This window comes from Notamacropus eugenii, chromosome 5 (assembly GCF_028372415.1).
Source record: "Notamacropus eugenii isolate mMacEug1 chromosome 5, mMacEug1.pri_v2, whole genome shotgun sequence".
NCBI lineage: Eukaryota > Metazoa > Chordata > Mammalia > Diprotodontia > Macropodidae > Notamacropus > Notamacropus eugenii.
Window position 1 is genome coordinate 398,945,034 of NC_092876.1, and position 21,912 is coordinate 398,966,945.

The 21,912-nt window shown below is 36.9% G+C and overlaps 1 protein-coding gene across 9 annotated transcripts in view; it reads right to left on the bottom strand.

Annotated features, from left to right (window-relative positions):
- The window catches only part of LOC140506888 (cohesin subunit SA-2-like), a 120,340-nt gene that overhangs the window by 6,684 nt on the left and 91,744 nt on the right, over positions 1–21,912 (bottom strand). For 8 of the 9 annotated variants that reach the window (XR_011968148.1, XM_072614526.1, XM_072614524.1 and 5 more), the window contains 2 exons: positions 10,996–11,195; positions 432–591 (listed from right to left, as the gene is read on the bottom strand). Coding sequence is in view for 7 of the 9 variants with exons in the window: in XM_072614526.1 (XP_072470627.1) it covers positions 432–591; positions 10,996–11,195 (360 nt within the window). In the remaining 2 variants the exon portion in view is untranslated. The remainder of the gene's footprint in view (positions 1–431; positions 592–10,995; positions 11,196–21,912) is intronic. The other variant, XR_011968147.1, reaches the window with a different exon arrangement.

Here is a 21,912-nt window from a genome sequence, read left to right on the forward strand (position 1 = left end):
AAGGCCTGAAGGGATTTAGGGGAGGGCACAAGCTGACTGACCCCATCAAGAAGTAGGGCTAGCTGCCCCTTCCTTCTTGCCAGCGCCTGTGAGAAGGGTGATTAAGGAGTGCTGTAGGAGCTTGCACTCCCATTATCAGCAACCATTTGAGAAGACTAGACTAGAATAAAGCAGATTATTAACCCCTCCAAAGGTGTCTGCCTGTCTGACCAGATTAAAGAATGAACCTGTTAAGAGGCTGGAGTCCCAAACCTCCAGTACACCTCCCATGGGTTATCTGTGAAACAACCTTCAAGAGGACTGTATCCTAAGCACATTTTCACTCACAAGCTGGGCTAGGGCACAATGATGCAACACATTTTCCACAAGCACACAAAAGGTCCAAACTCAGCATGGTAAGAGGAAAGCCATGAGATAAATCTCCCCATTACCTGGGTGTTGTGTCTTGCATTGAAGCGCTTGGCTCCTCCATAGTGTTCTCTTCTGATGTCACTGTTTTACTTTTCCATGAGAAATAGGAGAGCTGTGAATCTGACTGTAAATCTGTTGGCTGCCTTGAGCTCCCAGGAAGTGAAATATCCATAATGTTCCCTATAAACAAGTAGAAAGAAAGGAAATGTCAAAGGTAGAGAAAACCAAAGCAAAATGGGACATCCAAAGCCAACCAAATTGGAAACGGTTATGGTATGGCTTCCTAGCAATGGAGTAAGGCAATCTAACAACACATTTGAAAGAGAAAAACTTAAGACCAGTCCTGGCTTTCCCATTGGTTTTGCCATTTGACCTTTACCCTGAGACTCTAAATTCCATCACTACATCTTTCATTAAGATGTACAAAGTAAAAAAGGAGAGAATACAAAGAAAAGTGGAGACAATACAAAGAAAATTGGAGACAAGGGAAGCCATGACACAAGATTTTGTTATGAAAGAGTATGCCTAATCTCCTATGACTTCATAAAGACCTAAATTAAGTAAGGAAGTTGTATCACAGAAATGCCAGGCTTTTTATTTTTAGAAAAGAAAAATTTCCCTTGATCAGGAAGAGAGTTTAATATGCCAAGAGGTGTGGCATGCCAAGAAAGTTGACAGATGTGGTGGGAACAATACTCAATGGCCCTGACCAACGAAACACAGATTAGCTTTTCTCTGAAAGGTATTTAAAATGCCCTCCAAATTTAACTGAATCAGGCTACTGTTGTAGCTTCGTAGTCACTAGAGTACAAAATATCCAGAAAACAAGGGGCTGGAACTTCTTGTTCAGACTTTTGACCATAGACCAACAGAATGAAAAACACCAGGCACAGAAGAGCTACCCTCTGCCAAATCAAAGCCGTATCCTCAGTGAAGATCCTTTCCTTGCTATGAACATCTTTCCCCTATAAGGGCTAAGTAAAGTCCTCTTACTGACTGTTAAAAATCTATAAGTCTTATTTTGTTTCAGTCTAAAACCTAAACCACTACATCACCCTGGTCCACTCTATAACAACAGAGAGAATCAAAATCTTAAGAGAAAACATTAATCTTGTAGATTCCAAGGCATAGAGGAAAGAATTCAACATTAATTTCTTTTAAAATTCAAAGAAAGGAGGCTTATACCATAAGGAGGTCACTGGAAAGAAGAAAATTCCCATATACACCAAGAAAATGTATTAGTAGCTCTTTGGGGGATGGTAAAGCACTGGAAGCAAAGTAGATAGCCATCACCTGGGGAACAGCTAAACAAACCATAGTTAATGAAAGTAATGGAATATATGCTTTAGGAAATTACCAGCATGATGAATACAGAGAATAATGGAAAGATTTGTACCATCTGATGTCAGAAGAGGCAAGAAAATTATATATGCAACAACTAGAGCTGTGTGAACAGAAAGAAGCACACAACAGTCCAAAGCGACTGTTCTACTCCCCAAGAGTGAGCGGTCAAAGGATATGAACAAACATTCTTAAAGGAACCGCATTCACAACCATCTATCCAAATTACGAATAATAAGAAATACGCAAATTAGAATGACTCTGAGGTTTTACTTGGCACACTGCAAACTGGCAAAAATGACAAGAAATGCTGATGTCTATCTCACAGGAATTGCGAAACGACAGGCACACTGATACATGGTTAGCAGACCGTGTCACGGTATGGCCATTTGAGAAAGCAATTGGGAATTATACAAATAAAGGGGCTAGAACGTCCGTAACCTCTGAACCAGAGACTGAAGCCATCCATGAGAAGAGAGCTACAAATACTCCTCACCATCAACTGGAGAATGTCTAAACAAACTGTGGCCCATAAATGTAAGGACCTATTACTGTGCTGTAACCAATAATGTATGTGATGAATACAGAGGAGAATGGAAGAATCTATATGAATTAATGTAGAGCAAAGGAAGTAGAGTCAAGAAAAATAGACATGGTAGCTGCAACTACAGGAATGGAAAAACAATCATACACCAAAGAGTCTTAAGTAAGTGTAACAAAATTTCAAAGATCAAGCAGAAGTGGAATGAAGAGATAGGAAAAGATGCCCCCAACTATCCTCCATGGAGGTGAGAGATGCACAGATTGTTACACACTGCCCATGTTTTCAGGTTTTTTTCCAATGGTGATACATTGTGCTGATTCCTTTCCTTCCCTAAAACATGAGTTATATTGTTTGTCTATCTGGAAGGGACACTGAGAGAAATACCTGGGGTAACCATGATGATGTAAGAAACAGAAGACAACTCTCATTTTAAAAAAATTATTTCAAAATTATAAATAACAAGCACAACTCCAAAGAAGTGACACAAGAAGAAACCCACAGTTCACTGTACAGAAATGAGAGGTCCAAGAGCATGGTACAACACTGCATATACGTTCAGACTTTTAAGTACATTGGTTGCTTTTGCTGATTTTTTTTGGTCTCCTGCTCTTTTTTCCTCTCAAAAATACTGTTATAGGAGATGGTTTTCTGAGATGAGAGACAACTCCAGATTTTTTTTATTTTTGGTAAGCTTATTATAGTTGAAATTAGCCCCTAAAAAAATGCGTAGAGACCAGACTGTGGACACCAGTTCATTCTTGAACAACACAATAATTATTGTAATCTTTTTATAACAGTGGCAGTGAATGAGTGGTCAAAATCTGGTTGACAATGCAAAAGTAGGAAAGCAAGAATGAAGCCCCACGGGTGAGGACTGACTACTGAAACTCTTACTCTGGTCCACAGAAAAGTAACTTCGCTCTTAACTGAGTCCTGAATTTGGGTAAGCATACAAATGACAACATGTGTCAGGATGCTGCTAGAAATAGCAGAGAACCAGACTATCTGGTGGATATCTTGCAGCAGTACTCCCTTCTCACCCTCTGATGTAACCTGGTCATACTTGTGGATAAAAAGTGCAAGCAAACAACAGTACAAGTATCCTCTGGGTAAGTTTGAGAATAACACAGATATTTTGTTTTATTTTTAGCTCTATAAATAATCTGGATTTTAAAAGATGGGCATTTGTTCCAAGGAGCTTAGGGTTATGAAAGGCATTGAGTTATTCCCAAAAGGCAATCTAGCCTGCTGTACTCATACTGAATTTAAAGCTCAGTCCATTATCAATAAACAAAGACTAAGATATTTGTAATTATGGACTAGATCTATAAGTTGCTTATCCAACTGCATACTTGTCTGGGCAGCAGATAGTCTTCAACCACTTTGTTTTTCCTATGTGTAGTGGTTATGAAGTTTATTTAGGAGGTTGTATAACATTTCAGGTTTCATGCAGTTAATGTCATATACAATAGCACCTGAAAGATATCTAGTGTGGAAATCCTACATGACTAACAAATAGCTATGAGGAGTATAAATCTCCCTATTTAATGTGAATATTAATAATGAACCAATCACCAAAGGTATCACTTTCAAGAAATCCAGTATGATTTTTACATACGCAGACTCTTCCATGGGTGCTATTTGGTTGTAATCTTGGAATATCAGTCCCTAAAGAATTAATGATGTAGGTCTCTCAAATCACTAGTAATCAGGAAAAGGCAAGTTAAAACAACTCTGAGATTCCATCTCACACCCATCAGAGCGGAACAATTGATAATCAAAAGAAAAATGCTGGATGAATGATGCACCACTGGTAGAACTGTTAAGTGGTATTGCTATTCCAAAAAGCAACTTGAAGCTATGCCCCAAAAGTTACTAAGCTGTGTGTATCTTTTGATCCAGCAATACCACTACTAGAGCTTTACCACAAAAATTCCAAAAAAAGAAGAGGACCCATATATACAAAAATATTTATAGCAGCTTTCTCTGGGGCAACAAAGAACTGGAAACTATGGAGGTTCCCACAAATTGGGAAATGGCTAAACAAATTATGGCCTATGAATATAATGGAATATTACTGGACTATAAGAAATGGTGAAGGGAATAGTTTCAGAGAAAACTGGGAAAACTTTACACGAACTGATATAAAATGAAGTAAGCAGGACTAAGAGAAGAAATTACACATAAAAAAAAAACCTCTATAAAGACAAATAATTTTAAAAGACTAAAGAATTCTGTTCAACATAGTGATCAACCACAATTTTCTGAGGACGCATAATGAAACCTCCTGGCAGACTTAGCACGAAAACTGAAACATAATATTTGGGCACTGCCGATGTGGTTTGCCTAACAACACTATTTGTTTTGGTTTTATGATTTTCAATCAAGGAAGAAGGTACAAGGAGAATAGTTTTGTAATTGAAAAAAAATGAAATTACACCAAAAAAATAATGACAAACATAAGTAGCATGCAACATATTATCAAGGAAGAATAATGCAAAGCTACTAGCAAAAAAACTTATCATCGAAGCTTTATGACCAGAAAAGGAAGGTGAGCCAGGCATCTATCAAGAATAAAGAGCAAATAACAGACAGCACATGTACCGATATTCACACAATGTCAGTGGATCTAAAACTGACCACCACAATGTTACACAGAACCCTGTGGAGGGTTTGTAGGATGTGGAGAAGTCACACAGCATAAGAAGGCATGAATCAGTTACACTATGCATTGATGGAGGTAGTATCCATAATGATAAAATTACAGACCCCTGATGAATCGATGGGTATCAATTCCACGGAGACTGTGCTATTACAAGAAAAACAACCAATATAGCACCTTGGGAAGGCTCTGCATGCAAAAATTGCTAAAAAGATTTCTTGAAAGTGACACTTTGAGGACAACTTCATGATTAATATTCACCCCTATGAACCTGACTTCACTGACTTAGGAACCTGGGAATTGGGTTCTAACTATTACGACATGTCATGCCGTCATAATCTATTAAAATGTAGGACTTTATAATTTACATGATGCTTATGTAACTAGCTCACTTTATCCCTATAAATATACCCATGAGATAGGCAATACTAGTATTAATGACCCTACGTCACAGGTAAGAAAAATGAAGCTCAAAGACTTACCCCAAAGTCTACACAGTCAGTTAAGTGATAAAGCCAGGCCTCGAATCTCAAAATTTTAATTATAAGTCTAGTACCCTGTCCACTCATACCATACCATCAGAATTCAAATTTTGAACCCTGCAAAATGCCTCACTTTTTCCCATTCATAATATTTTAAAATATGTCCAACACAGTGTTTAAAAAAAAAGGTAAAATTACCAAAATTAAAATTATATCCAAACCTCACTCTCTGCTATAGAAACAGTAGCTATTTAAATATAAAGGAACTAAGGTCCATAAACCATACTAACAGATATTTACATTTTGTTGTATTGGGTAATAAAGGTTCAAAATAGTAACCTGCATGTAGTTAATAAATGTCAATGGTCCTATATGACCTTTGCTGTCTTCTGTTCATTTTTTACTTTTAGGTAGGTTAAAAAAAAGAAATTATATAGTTGGAATAAAATACCCAAGGATTCAGGATCATTACCTCCCATGGCTGTCTAATCCATCCCCTCATTCTATACAATGGTAGAGTGGGAACTGTCCTTGGACTCAGAAGTCCTAAGCTTAAATTTCATTTTTGTTACTTAAAATCTGTGACCGCACAACCTTCCCGTGCCTATGTAAAATAAGGAAGTTAGACTAGAAGGTGGTGCAGGTCATTTCTAATTTTAGATCTGTGTTCGTCCTTCTTTGCCAAAGAAGACCATGCCATCAGAGAAGTAATGACATGACTTGCACTTGACTTTGTTTTGAGTGAGGGAGGGCTGTGCAGATCATCAGCCTCACTTCTCCTCCAGAGCCATCTGAATCCAGTGACCAGATATTCATCAGGATGACTGGAGATGACCCAGGATGAGGCAACTGGGGTTAAGTGACTTGCCCAAGATCACACAGCTAGTGAGTGTCAAGTGTCTGAGGTGAGATTTGAACTCAGTTCCTCCTGATTCCTGCACTGGTGCTCTATCCACTGCACCACCTATGTGCCTATGAAAGTTAGTAAGGATAAAAGACTTGCCCAAGGACATACAGATAGTAAAGACAGTAAAGACAGCACAAAGATTCAAACTGGAATTCAATAACTCTAAACTAAAAACTTTTTTTTTTTTTACTACAATGCTTCTGGAAGAACATCTGAGTGAAAGGATGTTAAAAGCGAAGGCATCCCTCATCACCTCATATTAGCTAGAAATTGTGTCAAACAGGGAAAGATAACAACTAACAGAAGGAAATAAAAGAATTTCCCTTTTGAGAAACTGCAGAGAACCAAAGAAACAAGCTGCCAATAAACAAAAAGTCCTAATACAATAAAAAATACAATGGATTATGAAAATGACAAGAAAAAAAATCTCTAGAAGAAACTAATTCTGAAGTAATTATAACTAGTACCCCATAAATAATAATCGATTACAACAGCTGGAAAATATTTAGTTGGAAAACCTAATAAATACTTGGAGAATAGTTGGAAAACCTAATCAAAGAACGAAAGGAGGAGTTAAGGGTGAAATTGCTCTTAATAAAAAATTCAAAAATGAAAGAGTGATTGACTCATGAATTCAAAAAACCCTCCTACGAGGTTAGACTATACAAAGAGAAAAATAAAACATTTTCTGCCCTCAAGAAGCTTAAACTTTACTGTGGCTAACTGATGGCTTAAAACAGAAGCTTGAAAAACATTTTCATGTAGACACCCTAAAAAAAAAAAGAATTTAGAAGACAGAAATTTTTAAATGCTACAAAAATTACACAGGCAGTATCAAAAGAGAACAAAATTTTAAGAATACCCTTGAAAACAAGTGGGGGACAAAGCTCCAAGAGAAAATCTGAAATTACTGGCCTCCCAGAAAAAACAAGGTAAAATATATGTAATAGAATGATGAAAAAAATACAATATTTTAAGAAATAAAATTACCCAGAAAAAACTAGTGAGCACAACAAAGATAAATAAATTAACAAGACGACATCAGAGAGGAACCAGGGTTGCAATTTACTCAGAAATTTGACTGCTGAGATCCACAGCTCAAAATCTAAGTAAAGAATATTTCAAGCAGAGAAGAGATTTATTACTTACTAAGAAACACCAACCAAAATATCTCTGGCCCACATACCATTAAGAGAGAGTAAAAAGAAACAGTCAGAATACAACATCAAGAATTTTTAAAGAGCTTAAAGTATACTGAGCTATTCCAATTGTTGGGGGTAGCAAAAAAAAAAAAAAAAGCAAAAATAGTCCCTACCCTCAAAGAGTTCATAATCTGGTGAGAAAGGGGTCATGCCAACAACTGGGTAAATGGGAATAATCTCACCAGCATTGAAGGGGGAGTCCCTGAAGAAAGTAAGATTTTAGCTAAGACTTGAAGGAAATCAGAGAAGCAGGAAAGTGAAGACAAAGAAGGAGAATATATTCCCATGAGGGACAGTCAGTAAAAATGGACAGTATCAGGAGATTAAGCATCTTTCCAGTGTGAGAAATAGCAACTAGCACAGTGTCACTGGTTCACAGAGTATAGTATATGGAGGAGAGTAAAGTATAAGAAGGCTGGAAAAGCAAGAAGGAAGCAGGTTGTGAAAGACTTTAAAAAGTCAAAGGGTGGATTTTTGTATTTGATCTGCTCCAAATCACTGTTGATTAGAGAAAAGCAAATCAAAACAACTCTGAGGTACCACATCACACCTATCAGATTGGCTAACGTGACAAAACAGGAAGATGATAAATTTTAGAGAAGATGTGGGAAAATTGGAACACTAATGCATTGTTGGTGGGGTTGTGAACTGATCTGACCATTCTGAAAAGCAATTTGGAATTACGGCCAAAGGACTATAAAACTGCATAGCCTCTGACCCAGCAATACCACTTTTGGGTCTGTATCCCAAAGAGATCATAACAATAGGAAAAGGACTCACACGTAGAAAAATGTAGCAGCTCTTTTTTGTGGCAGCCAAAGATTGGAAATGGAAGGGATGTCCATCTAGGCCATCCTTCTATTGACTACCACATTACTTCTCTTTCAAAAAAGGGGGGAAAAAAAGAAAAATAACAGGATTTGACAAAAAAGATAAACAAATTATAATTGCAACCATGAATATGAATGAGAAAACCTTGTTCAGAACAACTCCAAGCAAAGAAAAAGGAAGATCTGGATATAATGAGCAGAAGAGATTAGAGAGCAAAATCCAACAAACTGCAAATAAGACACATTTAAATTGAAAATATTCATAAAGAGTTACAATAAAGTGCTGGACTTAGAACTATCTTAATTTTAAAAAGTAGGAATGGCAATTATATCTCAAAAAGCAACTGTAAAAATAGAGAAGAGAGAAGAGGGAAACTAAATTATGCCTATAAGCACAAAAAAAAATTGCAATAATTAAAGCGAATGCACTAACTGACATAACATTTAACACACAGAGGAAAAGATAAATAAATTACAAAAAAACATGCAAAATAAGACAATCTTGGGAATTCAGTATGTCTCTTTTAGAGTTACAGAAATCTAAAAAATGAATAATAAACAAGAAATACATTAGAGATCTAAATAGAATGTGTTTGAAACATTGATGAGACTTTTGTCAATTACTGAATGCAAATCTTAAATACATTTTCTGGCATCACATGGTACCTACACAAAAAATATGCATATCCTAGGGAAAAAATAACTCATATAAACAAAGAAATGAATATATGTGGTGGGTTCCAATTTTGGCCATCAGAAAAGAAAAATGTATTAGTCATTTCATGGTAAAGACAAGAGAAATTTAAATATAAATCAGGAACTGACAGAAGAATGACCAATGGCCTGGTAAAATTATGAAAAATAGAAAATGCTTACATCCTTAAATACAGTGTATCAGAATGTGAAAAAACAAAACAAAAAAGGTAAATTCTGTTTTTTTCTTAAAAAGAAGAAAGAAATGATTAAAATCTGAAAGGAAATTCACTGACAATAAGAAATGTATTAATTATAAACTACAAGACGCAAAAATACAATCAACAGGTGAAAATACAAATAATATTGTCTTAAGCAGAGGTTAAATAATGATATCCTAAAGAATGAGTAAGAGTTCTCCCTTGCAGAAGTGGAAAATTCACAAGTATCGAACACAGCATATATTTTGGGGTTTTTCCCCAATTTATTTGATGAATTTGGCTGATTTTTTCTCTTCTTCATTTTCTTTTTGTTTTCTTTAAAAGAAAAATTATTTGTATAGGGGATAGCTTTCTGGGAGGGAGGAATGAAAAGGATATTAGGAGAAATTCTAATAATGTAAAAACAAAAGAAATCAATAAAAATTCATTTTCAAAAAGGATGGGTTAAAGAATAAATCATAGACATGAAATAGCTAACAATTAAGAACCAGAAATAATAAAGAAAAGGATAATGAGGCAAAAACTCCAAAATTTTGATATGACTAAAGCAATCCTTGAAGGAAATTATTTTATCTCTAATTTACACTAAAATGATAAAAATAAGATCAATAAATTAAGCATGAATATAAAAATCAGAACGTAAATGATAGGAAAACTCATTGTTGGAAGGGTTGTGGAAAGACAAGGATAGTAAAATTCATTGCTTGTGGAACTACAAATTGGTTGAACCAATCAGGAAAACAATGCAAGAATTCTGTAAGAAAACAACGGAAATGTTCACAACCTTTGACTCTACTCCAAGGAAGCTGAAATATTCCAATGAGCTGAAGTATGCACAAACAAGAAAAGCAATTTTCAAGGAGCAAATTACTCCATACCTCAAGGAGGTCGGGTAATAAGAAATTATCTATGTAAAAAAATCTTTAAAAAATGTTGATAGCAGCATTGTTTGCAGTGATGCAAAACTGGAAGCAAAGTAATATGTCTAACGATTAGAAAATGACTGGCCAAATCGGAAAGTAGGGTGATGATGCAATACTATTGTTCCACAAGGAATAATGACAATGACGATGACGACAATGATAACACAACGACACCTCTGACAACAAGGATGGCAGCATCTATGGAGTACCTCCTACGTGCCAAGCACTGTGCTAAGCACTTTACAAACAGCATCTCATCTCATCGGGTCTTCTCAAGAACCCTGGGAAGTAGCTGCTCATTTTACAGATGAGAAAACTGAGGCAAACAGAACTAACTGATTTGCTCAAGGTCACATAAATAGTAAGAATTCAGAGAAACCTAGGAAGACTTCCAGGAAGTGACACAAAATGAAGAAAACAGTCAAAAGAACTAAATCCATAATACTATGGTAATGTACATAAAGCTGATATGGAGAAGCAAAATGCTGGTCAAACACAACTGTCAGTGATAGCCATGTGTTATAAATGTTGTCGTACATTTCCCTCTTTTTGTTAATGACTGACTTTTTTTCAGAGAATGTACTTTGTAAAGCGAGTTGATTTGCTAGTTAGTGATTGTGTCAAAATAAATGTAGCTAAAAAAATAAAATATCAAAAGGCACTTTCATCTTGTGGTATTAAATAAATACTAGAATGAGGGTTTACCATCTAAAACACTCAGCTAAGCTGCCTGGGGTTGTGCATAACATGAATGTGACAAAGACAGGTGTCATACGTACCATCAGAAAATTTTCTCTTCGTGGCAAAGACTTTTGATCTGTCAGGTGGAGGCCATTCTCTAAAACTACTTGCTATTGTGCTTTCTGCATCATCATCAGTTCCTATCAGAGAGCTGCGATAACAGTACAATGGATGCCATTTTTCCCCTTTACAAGTCAACAACATGTGGTCTGTAACAAATTCCTGCAGGTAGTAATACCTGCAGGCAAGAGAAAATGAAAGTGAAACATGAAGCCCATATTCTCACTTGATAACAACTAGAAATATTCACTAGATCATAGAATATTAAAGCTAGAAAGAACCTAAGACACTATCTGCTCATATCATGGATGAGGAAACGGAAGTTGAAAGATGTATAGTCAATCAATCAACAAGCAGTTATTAAATGGCTACTATGTGGCATGCACTGTGCTGAGGATAAAGATAAAGGGGAAACAGTCCCTGCCCCAAGGGAGCGTACATTCTATAGGGAGAGACAATATATATAAAGATAAGCACACACAAAATAAATATGAGATAATCTTTTGGGATAGGTCTTACAAACTTTAGGAGATTAAGGAAAGGCTTCATGTAAGAGGTACTGTTTGAACTGAATTTTAAGGGAAAAATAACAGGTTCTAAGGGACACATAGGTAAGAAGGAATGAAGGAGAGCCTATGCAAAGGCATGGTTATGGCCGATGGAGTACTGTTTAAGACAAACAGCCAAGAAGGCAAGTTTAGCGGGATCACGGAATGCTTAAAGGGAATAATCTGTAACAAAACTGGAATTTGATTGGAACCAGATTCTGGAGGGCTTTAAATGCCAAAGGAATACATATTTGGTCCTAGAGAACAGAGCAGGGAGCCACCATGGACAAAACCGTGCTTTAGAAAAATCACTGCCATTAATTGAATAGAACAAGAGAGACAGGAAAGAAGGGCGATACTAGTGACTACTATAATAGTCCACGCAACAGGTGATGAGGTCATCCATACCAATCACACACTTGAACAGGGGTTGTGGCCATATGAGTGGAGAGAAAGCTACATATAGAGATGTGGAGGTAGAATCAATAAGATTTGGCAACTAACTGGATACTTGAAATGAAGGAAAGAAAGAACCTGAGAATGAATCTGAGGTTGAGAACTTAGGCAGCTGGAAAGAAGCTTGTGCTCTCAACAGAAACAGAGTTCAGGAGTAAGTTTGGGGCAAAGGTAATAAATTCTGTTCTGGATACAGAATTTTTAACTTATATGTGGTTTTTTTGTCTGATGTTCTTACTGTTAATCAAACCCCTCAGAATAGTTAATGAAATGGTGACTAAGATTGTTTTCAATTTCTTCACTTCCTTTCTTCAGTCAGTAAGCAATTAGAGAACAAATGAATCCAAGGAGGATTCCCCCTCCATATTATAGACACCTGGAGAAAAGAAAAAGATGGGAAGGTAGAGCAGGGACGATAAGGATGAAATTAAGATTCTATGAGACCACAAGCCACAAACCAATTCCTACACTTCTATTATCTCAGCAATTCTTTTTCATCAGGATACTCCTTAGAGGTGGACAGTATATTTTCTACTCTTGTTTCTAGACCACTGTCTACTATCATCCTTTGGGGACTTTTTTTCTTCCATGGTGCCCTTGAATCATCTGTCCAGTCAGAATTGTGATTGAACAAAGGAACAATGCTAGGACCCGAAACACGGGGAGTCTTCTGTATGCGCTGCTCTCCCTGGACGACACTCCTCTTTCTGAAGTCCATTCACTTTGTTCCGCTCTCTCCTTATCCTTGTTTCTGCTCTTTACTGAATGCCCACCCATCTTCTTCAATGGAGCTTAGTCTTACTGACCCACCCTACCACCATCCTTTGAGGCTCCTGTACTAATGCTAAAGACCCTCCAGCAACAGGACCTCTTAATCAACCTGCTCAACTTCAATGACCTCCTTTTCCACCCCACTTCAACCACACACCAATATGCCCATACCTTACTTCTCATTATCTCTTAAAACTCCATCTCTAAGATGGATTCCAACCTACAGACAACCTGTAGACTCTGCAGATGGTGGAGTCTTAAGTTTTCCAGAACTATTAAGAACACTTTTTTTTTTAACATGACTTCCTATCCTTCTCTTACTCATATTAAACTTAATCTTTGGCTTAATGATGGTTGAAGATTCAGTGGTCTCAAAGCCAGGAAGACCTGGGTTAAGACCTGCCTTTGCCACATACTGGATAGATGCCACCAAGCTAGTCACTTAATCTTTCAGTTCTCTAGACAAATAACTAAGTCTACAGGTTGAAGAAAAAGTGGTTACCTGCATGGCAAAGGGAGTACCCTGTTAAAATGCACTTGGGAAAAAGAAGAAGACTGAAAAATAGGGAGAGAACTATAAAAGAGCAAACTCAGACCCCAATACATCATGTTACAAAACCAGCTTCCTACACTGCCTCTATTACTCTGCAACTGCAATACCATGTACCCAGAATCCTACAAAAATGAAAGCACAGATCACATAATTTTACTTTTCACCTTTAGTAACAGTTCCAAATATTTTTTTCTCTCACCACAGACTCCACCCTTACCCTCCATACTTAACAGATGACTGAGAATGCCACTTCATTTAGGATACTGAGACCATTTAACACCCATTTCCTTAGCCTTGCTCCTCCATTACTCAAATCTTCTCAATATCAATCTTCCTGTCCTACTGCCCTCTAGTCACAGTCAATTAGTTCAAACATAAATCCTAATATTCATTAAGATTTGTGCTTTACATCTTACTGCCTCAGATCTCAAGAAACTGCTCTAAAAAGCATCCCCTCTCATTCATGCATTATTAATTTCTCTCTTATTGCTGGGTTGGCTCTTTCCCATCACACCAAGGTTATCTATGGACCTTTTGAAAAAGTGCAAGCAGGAGTCAAATGACCATGGTAACTGACCAGCCCTATTCAGTCAAGCAATAATCATTTACTAGGTGCCTATTATACCCCAGGCATTGTGCTAAGTACAGGGATACAAGAAAAGGCAAAAACCCTCAAGGGGTTCACAATCTAATGGAAGGGATACAACATACAAAGAAATATATGCAAACAGGCTATACACAAGATAAGCAGGAAATAATCAACTGATTGAAGGCACTAGAAATTGACATTTTAGTTGGAACTTGAAAGAAGTCAGGAGGCAGAGATGATAAGGAAGAAACTTCTAGGCATATAAGAGAGCAGAAAAAAAGCCCTGAGCTGGAAAATGTCATTCAAAGAACAGCAAGGAGGCCAGTGTCACTGGATAGAAGAGTATGTGGTGGGATATAAGGTATAACAAGACTGCAACAGTAGGGAGGGCTTTAAATGCCAACGGATTTTTTTTAAAAATTTGATTCTGGAGGTGATGGTACCACTGGAGTTTACTGAACATGGGGGTGGGGAGGAATGACAAAGTCAGACCTGAACTTTAAGAAAACCATTTTGGCAGCCAAGTTGAAGACAGTCTGGAACGGAGAGACTTGTGGCAAGCAGACCAACCAACATGTTATTGTAATAATCCAAATGTGAGGAGAGTGGTGCTAGCAGTATCAGAGAAGGGGTTTGAGGGTAGGGGTCACATTCTATAGATGTTAAAAAGGCAAAATTAACAGGTGATGGCAAAAGAGTGATACAGAGGGAGAGGAGTGAGAAATAGTGAGTATTTAAAGATGACACCTAAATGGCAAGCCTGGAGTACTAAGATGATAGTGGTGTCCTAACAGTAACATGGGAGTTCTGAAGGGAAAATGGCAGGTTGGGGTGCAAGAACCAGTCCAGAGAGATAAAGGAGATAAGAGCATCACACTGAATGTTATTCCCCAATGGACATTAATAAAACTTTTTTTAAAGTTCCTATCTGACGCTTATTCTTCCTCTCTGACCACTCTTTCACTCCCACTTTAACTCCTTGAATTCCACTCCCACTACTCGACTGAAACTGCATATTCAAACATCAACAACCTTCTAGAGCAGTGGTGTCAAATTCAAACAGAAATGGGAGTTACTAAACTGTATGTATCGATCCCTGCGGGCCACATACCTAGAAAGCCATAAAACAATATTATAGGTGTCTTACTATGTTATATAGATGTTTTATTATATTTTTACTTTGTTTGATATTTTCGAGATATATTTTAATCTGGTTTGAGCTGCCCTCACGAGTGTTGTTGGGGGAGTCGGATGTCTGACCTCTGTTCTACAGTAATTGCCAAATCCAAAGTTTTTTTGACATTATTCATCTTCCTTGGCTTTTTATAGCTTATGACTCTGCTGACCACCATTCTCCTCCTAGGTTCAGTTTCTTTTCCCTTGACTTCCTACTTGAACAAACGTTTAGGTGTTTTTTTTTCTTCTTCTATCTCTCTACCTGCTCAGCAAAAAGGATAGACAGATAGATAGGATAACAAGAAGAGCAGTATCATGAAATGCCAGGAAAGAGAGAATATCCAAGAAGAGGTGGTCAGTGGTGTCAAATGCAGTAGACTTCTGCCAAGATGGCTGGTAAGAAGGCTGACTAATCAGCTCCTAAACATCTATTCCAGAAAAAGTCTGAAATTCTCACCAGTGTGATTAATGATCAAAAAATACCTTTTTATGGACTTTTTCCATCCCAGAACTGCACAAAAAAGACTGCCAGTGACCCATAGGGAATGGGAATGGGGATGCCTGCAAAGCTGATGCTAACATAGGCAAAAACAAACTAATAAACAACCCAGTGAGATCAGAGAAGTGTCAAAGACACAAAGCTTTCAGCGTTCTCTTTCCAGAGGAAGCAAGAACAGAGTGCTCCCCCAATAATAACCTAAGATGGTTGTAAATCAACAGCACTGCCCTTAAAAGTCCTGAGGGCTGGCAGCAACCAATGTAGGCATGGAAGTGACTAGTTTGAGCACAGCTTAGATCAGGACATGTGAGGGTTTCAAGGTCCCTAGCGTCCTGCCCTAAGATGCCAGAGAGAATAATGAAGATTCAACACTCTGAATTTCGAAAGATTCAAGGAGGCTGAACCATGGGAAGTGAAAATCCATGGAAGGAACTAAGCGAGAGTACGAGGACTAATCACTCCACTAGAAGTGCAAAGACAAGCTAGAGCATGGCTCTGGAACAAAGCTTCAATTTAGTAACTAAAGGTGGAGAAACAACCATAAATAGTAAACTCCATAATAAGTACAAGCAGTGACTCAAAGGTAAAAACAGATTTTTTTCCCAAGAAATATACAAATACTAAAGATGTCTTACACAGAAAATGGTACACTTTATTTGAGAAATATACTTCTTAAGCACTAGAATATACCAAAAAGAAATCAATGACTAATAAGACAGCAAGAAATAGCAGAACAAAATCAAAAGATTGAAAAAAGAAAACCAGAAGAAAATATAAGCTATCTGATGTGAAAAACTGACCAAAAGCAGGGCAAAAAGATAATCTAAGAATCACTAGACTCTCTGAAAACCACGTTTTTCCAAAATCTTAGACATATTTTAGGAAATCATAAATGAAAATGCTTACATGTACAAGAACCAGAGAGTAAAATGAAGATAGAAAGAATCTACCAATGACCCATTAAAGAAAGTCAAAAAAGAAAAGACCTAGGAATGGCTCTTGTGTCAAAGGAAAAACAGTGAAAACAACCAGAAATAAACAGTTTAAGCACCAAAGGACCATAAGTCAGGATCACATAAGACCTGATAGCTTCTAAAATAAAAGAAAGAGGATCTTAAAATTATTCTAAAAAGCAATCAAGAATTACTCACCTTACTTCTGCAAGGGAAAACCAAACAAACATGGACCTTAAATAAAATAGAGGATTTTCAAGCATTTCTGATAAAAAAGACCAGGGCTGAGTAGAAACTTTGAAATGAAAACAAGAGTCAAAAGACACCTAGAAAGATAAATTTATTTGAGCAACTGGAAGGAGGTATATGATGATCCAGTGCTAACATTTTAATGAGGGAAGTGGAAACAAGTGTTTTCTTAAGGACTTTAATATCTTTGAAGGATTTCAAAAGAGTTAAATATGAAAAACAGTCCTGGGAGTGGGTTGGTTCTTCTCTATGGGTTTAAAGAAAGAAAAGAAATGGAGAGGTAAAATGAATACATTAACATAGGAAAAAGGACAAAGTGGGTAAGGAGAAAGAACTTGCTAATTCTCATAATTTGGAGTGTGTTAAAAATATACAAACACTGAAGAAGGTACTGGAGGTAGGCATCAGATGGACCTCACTTATCTGAAATGGAGTGTCATACACCACTCCCTAAAAGCTGGTATATAAATACATCAAACTCAACAGGAAAACCTGCAAAGATAGGGGGAGGGGGGAGATTAAGAGGATGGATAAAACCCTGTAGGAAGCAATCAAAAGCAAAACAACTTCCTAATCCTAAAAAAGAAAATGGTGGTTATGGGAGAGAAACAGAGTCTAAGGGGATACCTACCAATTGAGGAAATGGTCAAATAAATTCCATTACATATGAATATAATGGTGGACTATTATGGTATTTTAAAAAATGATAGAAGTAAAAACTACAAAGAATCTTGGACAGTGGGAACTGATGCACAGTGAGGTGAACAGAATCCTAACAATTTATACAAAGATAACTACATTGTAAAAAAAAACAAGTTTGAAAGACTTAAGAACTTTCGTCAATGGAACAACCATGTTTCCAGAGAATTTATCATGAACTATGTTACATGAAGTGATGAACTCAAAATACAAAAAGGCACATTTTCAGACATGGCCACTGTGTAGATTTGGTTTGCTTGGTTATGTTTGCTTTTTTACAAGGACTTTTTAATTGAGGAAGCTTACAGGGTAAGGTTGGGTTTATAATAAAAATGTCCTCTTTACCTCTCTAAAAAATTCATTCAAACACTTTCTGAAGTCTATAGAACACAAATGAAGAAAGTTCAGAAGGAAACACAGGTAAACAGGATAGTTTTAAAAGTTATGTGTGGGATATATTATTTGGAAAAACAAGCAATATAAAACAAAGATTCACAGTTTAATGCATAATACTCTTCTGTGTTCTGTTGTGCTCTTTGGAATGCTGCAAAAAATTTTTTAAAGTGCATTAGAGAAGTCAAATAAAATGAAGACTAAGAAAAGACCAACAGATGTGGAAAGCAAGGCATTATTGCTCACTTTGAAGAAAACTTCAGTCAATTAGTCAAAAAGCATTTATTAGGCACCTTCTACGTGACCTGCACTGGGCTAAGCACTACAGATTCAAAAAAAGGCAAAAGACAGCCTTCATCTGAATGAGTTCACAATCTAACAGGGGAAACAACAAACAAACAATACCAACAAGTTATGTATAGGATAAAATAGGAAAATACAGAAGGATGGGATGCAGGGCATATATAGAAGGGTTGGTCTTGGCAAGGAGATAAGTCTAATTTATAGGAGATTCAGGTAAAGGATAAATACAGAATGGGAGACACTGTCAAAAGGAAAAAGATTAAGGGAAAAAATGTGAGCTCACTAAAATAAGTCTTATTTCAGGAAAATAAGAGACAAAAGCTGCATTTCTAAGCAGAACACTCCTAGTCCGGTTATCCTTTATCTCCTTAAGAGCAAGTCTGACAATGTATAACATGTATTCAGTAAATTCCAGGGGCTCTCTACCTCTAGGACCAAATATGAAATGCTCCATTTGGCTTTTATTATCCTTCTAGATCTAACCTCTTTCTATCTTCCAGTCTTTTCCCATCTTTTCCATCTTAACTCCCCTCCAGATGCCTGAACAATGCAGAGACACTGGCCTCCTCACCGGTCCTGGAACAAGACATTCCATTCTCCTGACTGTGCATTTTTCAGTCTGTCACCCCCTCCTCCCCCCATTCCTGGAATGTTCTCCCTCCTAGTTTCTCCCTCCCTGGCTTCCTTCAAGCTTCAGCTAAAATCCCACCCTTGGCAAGAAACTTTTCAAAGTCTCTCTTAGTACAAAAGCATTCCTTCTGAGATTATTTCCTATTTACCTTGTTTGTATTTTATTTGTAAGTGTTGTTTACATGTTGCCTTTTCCAAAAGATCGTGAGCTCTTTGACAGCAGAGATTTTTTTCTTTTTTGCTACTCTGTATAGTCATGTTCAGCATAGCACCTGACACATAGTAGGTGCTTAATAAGGCTTACTAACATGACCTCTCTCATCTTCCACACCCATTCAAATACTGGTCCTATCAATGTTTCCCTGAAAATGCTACAGTGTATTTTATTTTGTATTTGCTAATGCATTCATCATGAAGTATGTACTATATTTATCTGTGTTGGCTTATCTCCCTAAGAGGTTTCTGCCTCTTTAAGGGAAGAGCAATGTATTCTGTACAAGATCTGTTAGGTCTCTTGACTGTCAGTCCAGTGTTCTATGAATAGTAACCGGTTGTCTCCAACTTCTCTTCAGACCATTCATTTCATTCACATAAAGCTGGAGCTACATTTTCAAAAACAGACAAAACAATCAGATACTTATTTTTGAAACTTTATACTGATTTGAAAACATTTCATGTTATAATTTATGAAGCAGTTAGACCTATAAATATATGCCTATCAGGAAATTTAATCTCCAGGCAGCTCTGCAAGGTATTAAAGATGCCCAAAATAGAAAGAACTCTTTCAACAAATGATTCTTTGGAAATACTTCTTGAACTTTAGGGTACAATACAGCTTTACCCAGCACTCCAGGACCTCTATTTATAGCTGCCATTTGTTGCCTGTACAGGTGGATACAGCAGAAACAGCTGGAGTCAAACGCACCATTAAAATTCTCTGACTTCCCCAAGGAAGCACAGGACAGGACTAAAAGTCAAAAATACTGGGCTCTAGCAATAAGCTGGCTATGAGGCCAAGAACAAAGCCACTACATGTTTTTTCACTTCAGTTTCTGTACTGAGAAAGAATGAAAAAATGATGTGCTTCAAACAAAAGCACCCTGGCAAAAAAAGATCACAGGACAATCAGTATTCTCACTGAAATGGCTTATCCAAAACATCCAAGGAAATGCTGGTAAAAGAAAAGTCAATATGGTGCAGTGGAAATAGAAGTGGATATGCAGTCAGAGAACCTAAGTTCAAATTCTAGCTCTGTGGTTTATTATGTATGTGACCTTAGGCAAGTTACATTCCAGGCCTCATTTCTAAAATGAAAGGATTGAACTATCAGATGGGGTGGGGAACCTTCAGCCTCAAGGCCACATGGGTGGGCCCTTTGACGACCTAAAAGGTCACATGTGGCCTTGAGGCCACAGGTTTCCCCCACCCCGACCTAGATCCCATCAAGACCTAAAATCTTAACATCTTTTGCTAAGAGGATCATAGATTTAAAGCCAATTTCCTCAATTTATATATAGGTGAAGAAACAAAGGCCAGAGAGATTAAATGATTTGCCCCAAGTTATATAGACAGTTAACAGAGCCAGAGTTTCAACCTAGATCATGATTCCAAATCCACTGATTTTATTTGCCACTTTCTGTGCCATATTGCATTCCTTACTGTCATAAAATAATAAACATTCACTCACTGCCATAATCTAGCTCAACCCTATCTTTACAATCTCATTTTTCCAAATTCGTATACTCCAGGTGATCATTCTTACTCTGTCCTCTGTGCCTGTCCTAACACCATTCCCCTCCTTCCATTTATTCAAACCCCAACTTTGCCCAGTTCAAGTCTCTTCAAACTTTCCTGAATTATTTAAGTTCAAAATGATCCCTCCCTTTCCCTTCCTCCTGTAAACTTATAGCACCACTAATTTACAAGGTAGTACTAAGCTTCAGCATCATTTCATATGCATACATCTTCTCTCTCTCTAAAATTATCAATCACTTGAGACTATTTTTGCATAATTGCTCCTACCTCTAATTATTCTACAATGCGTCCAACACTTTGAACAAAAAAGATAGTCAAGAAAGAAGACAGAATTGGGACAGTGGTTCCCATTTCCCACCTCACCACTCTGAAGCTAAATAAAAGACACAAGGCAAGGAAGCACTGGAAAAAATCAAATCAAGTTCTGAAATGTAAACTTGGCACTCTAAAGATGTAAAAATATATGACACATCATTAATCATTGAATCAGAACTTATTTACAAAAGACAAAACTGTTCTAAAAGTATATACACCTAGAAAGGAAGGAAGAGATCAGAAAAACCATTCACCTAGGCAATCTCCTGATCCTGTACAAGACTACATACAACACTGCCTCTGTAACCAAAATAAAGAGCCCACTGTTACATCCACAGGAAATGATTCCATTTATTTGTAACACATATTTCATACTGTTCATCTGACTCAACCAGTCATACATAGTAGAAAAAGGAGATAAGGTCCCACAGGTTACAGCTGGCATTGGCTCAATTCATGTTTCACTCCTGTTTTCCTAAAATACATAAATCAACCTATTAAAAAAAGAAAAGGAAGGTAGTATTTCAAACCAAAGAACACATTATCCCTTTGTCAGAACAGACCATGTAAACCAACCTAAACAAGGATTCCCTCTAAAACATAAGTTCTTAACTTCTTTTATTTAATGAATTTATTTAGCAACCTATTGAAGCCTATGGACCCCTTCTCAGAGTAAGGTTTTTAAATATATAAAATACATATTACAAAGAAAATGAATTATGCTGAAATAATTATCAAAATATTAAAATGTCATGTTCCCTAAGAACCTCTGCTTTACAGCATACTTAAAATCTAAAATTCTTTGTATACCCACTTAATCCACTACTCAAGTGAAACGAGAGCAGTTATCTTTAGTTCCTATTCATGCTGATCCCCTTATATCACTCCCTCCCCTCCCACCTTCTACAGACTTTTGCTCTTCCATTCATTTTCTCCTTCTGATTATTATCCAATGTGTCCAATGCTTTGAACAGAGTAGGTACTCAAAAAAATATCCCTTTATTTT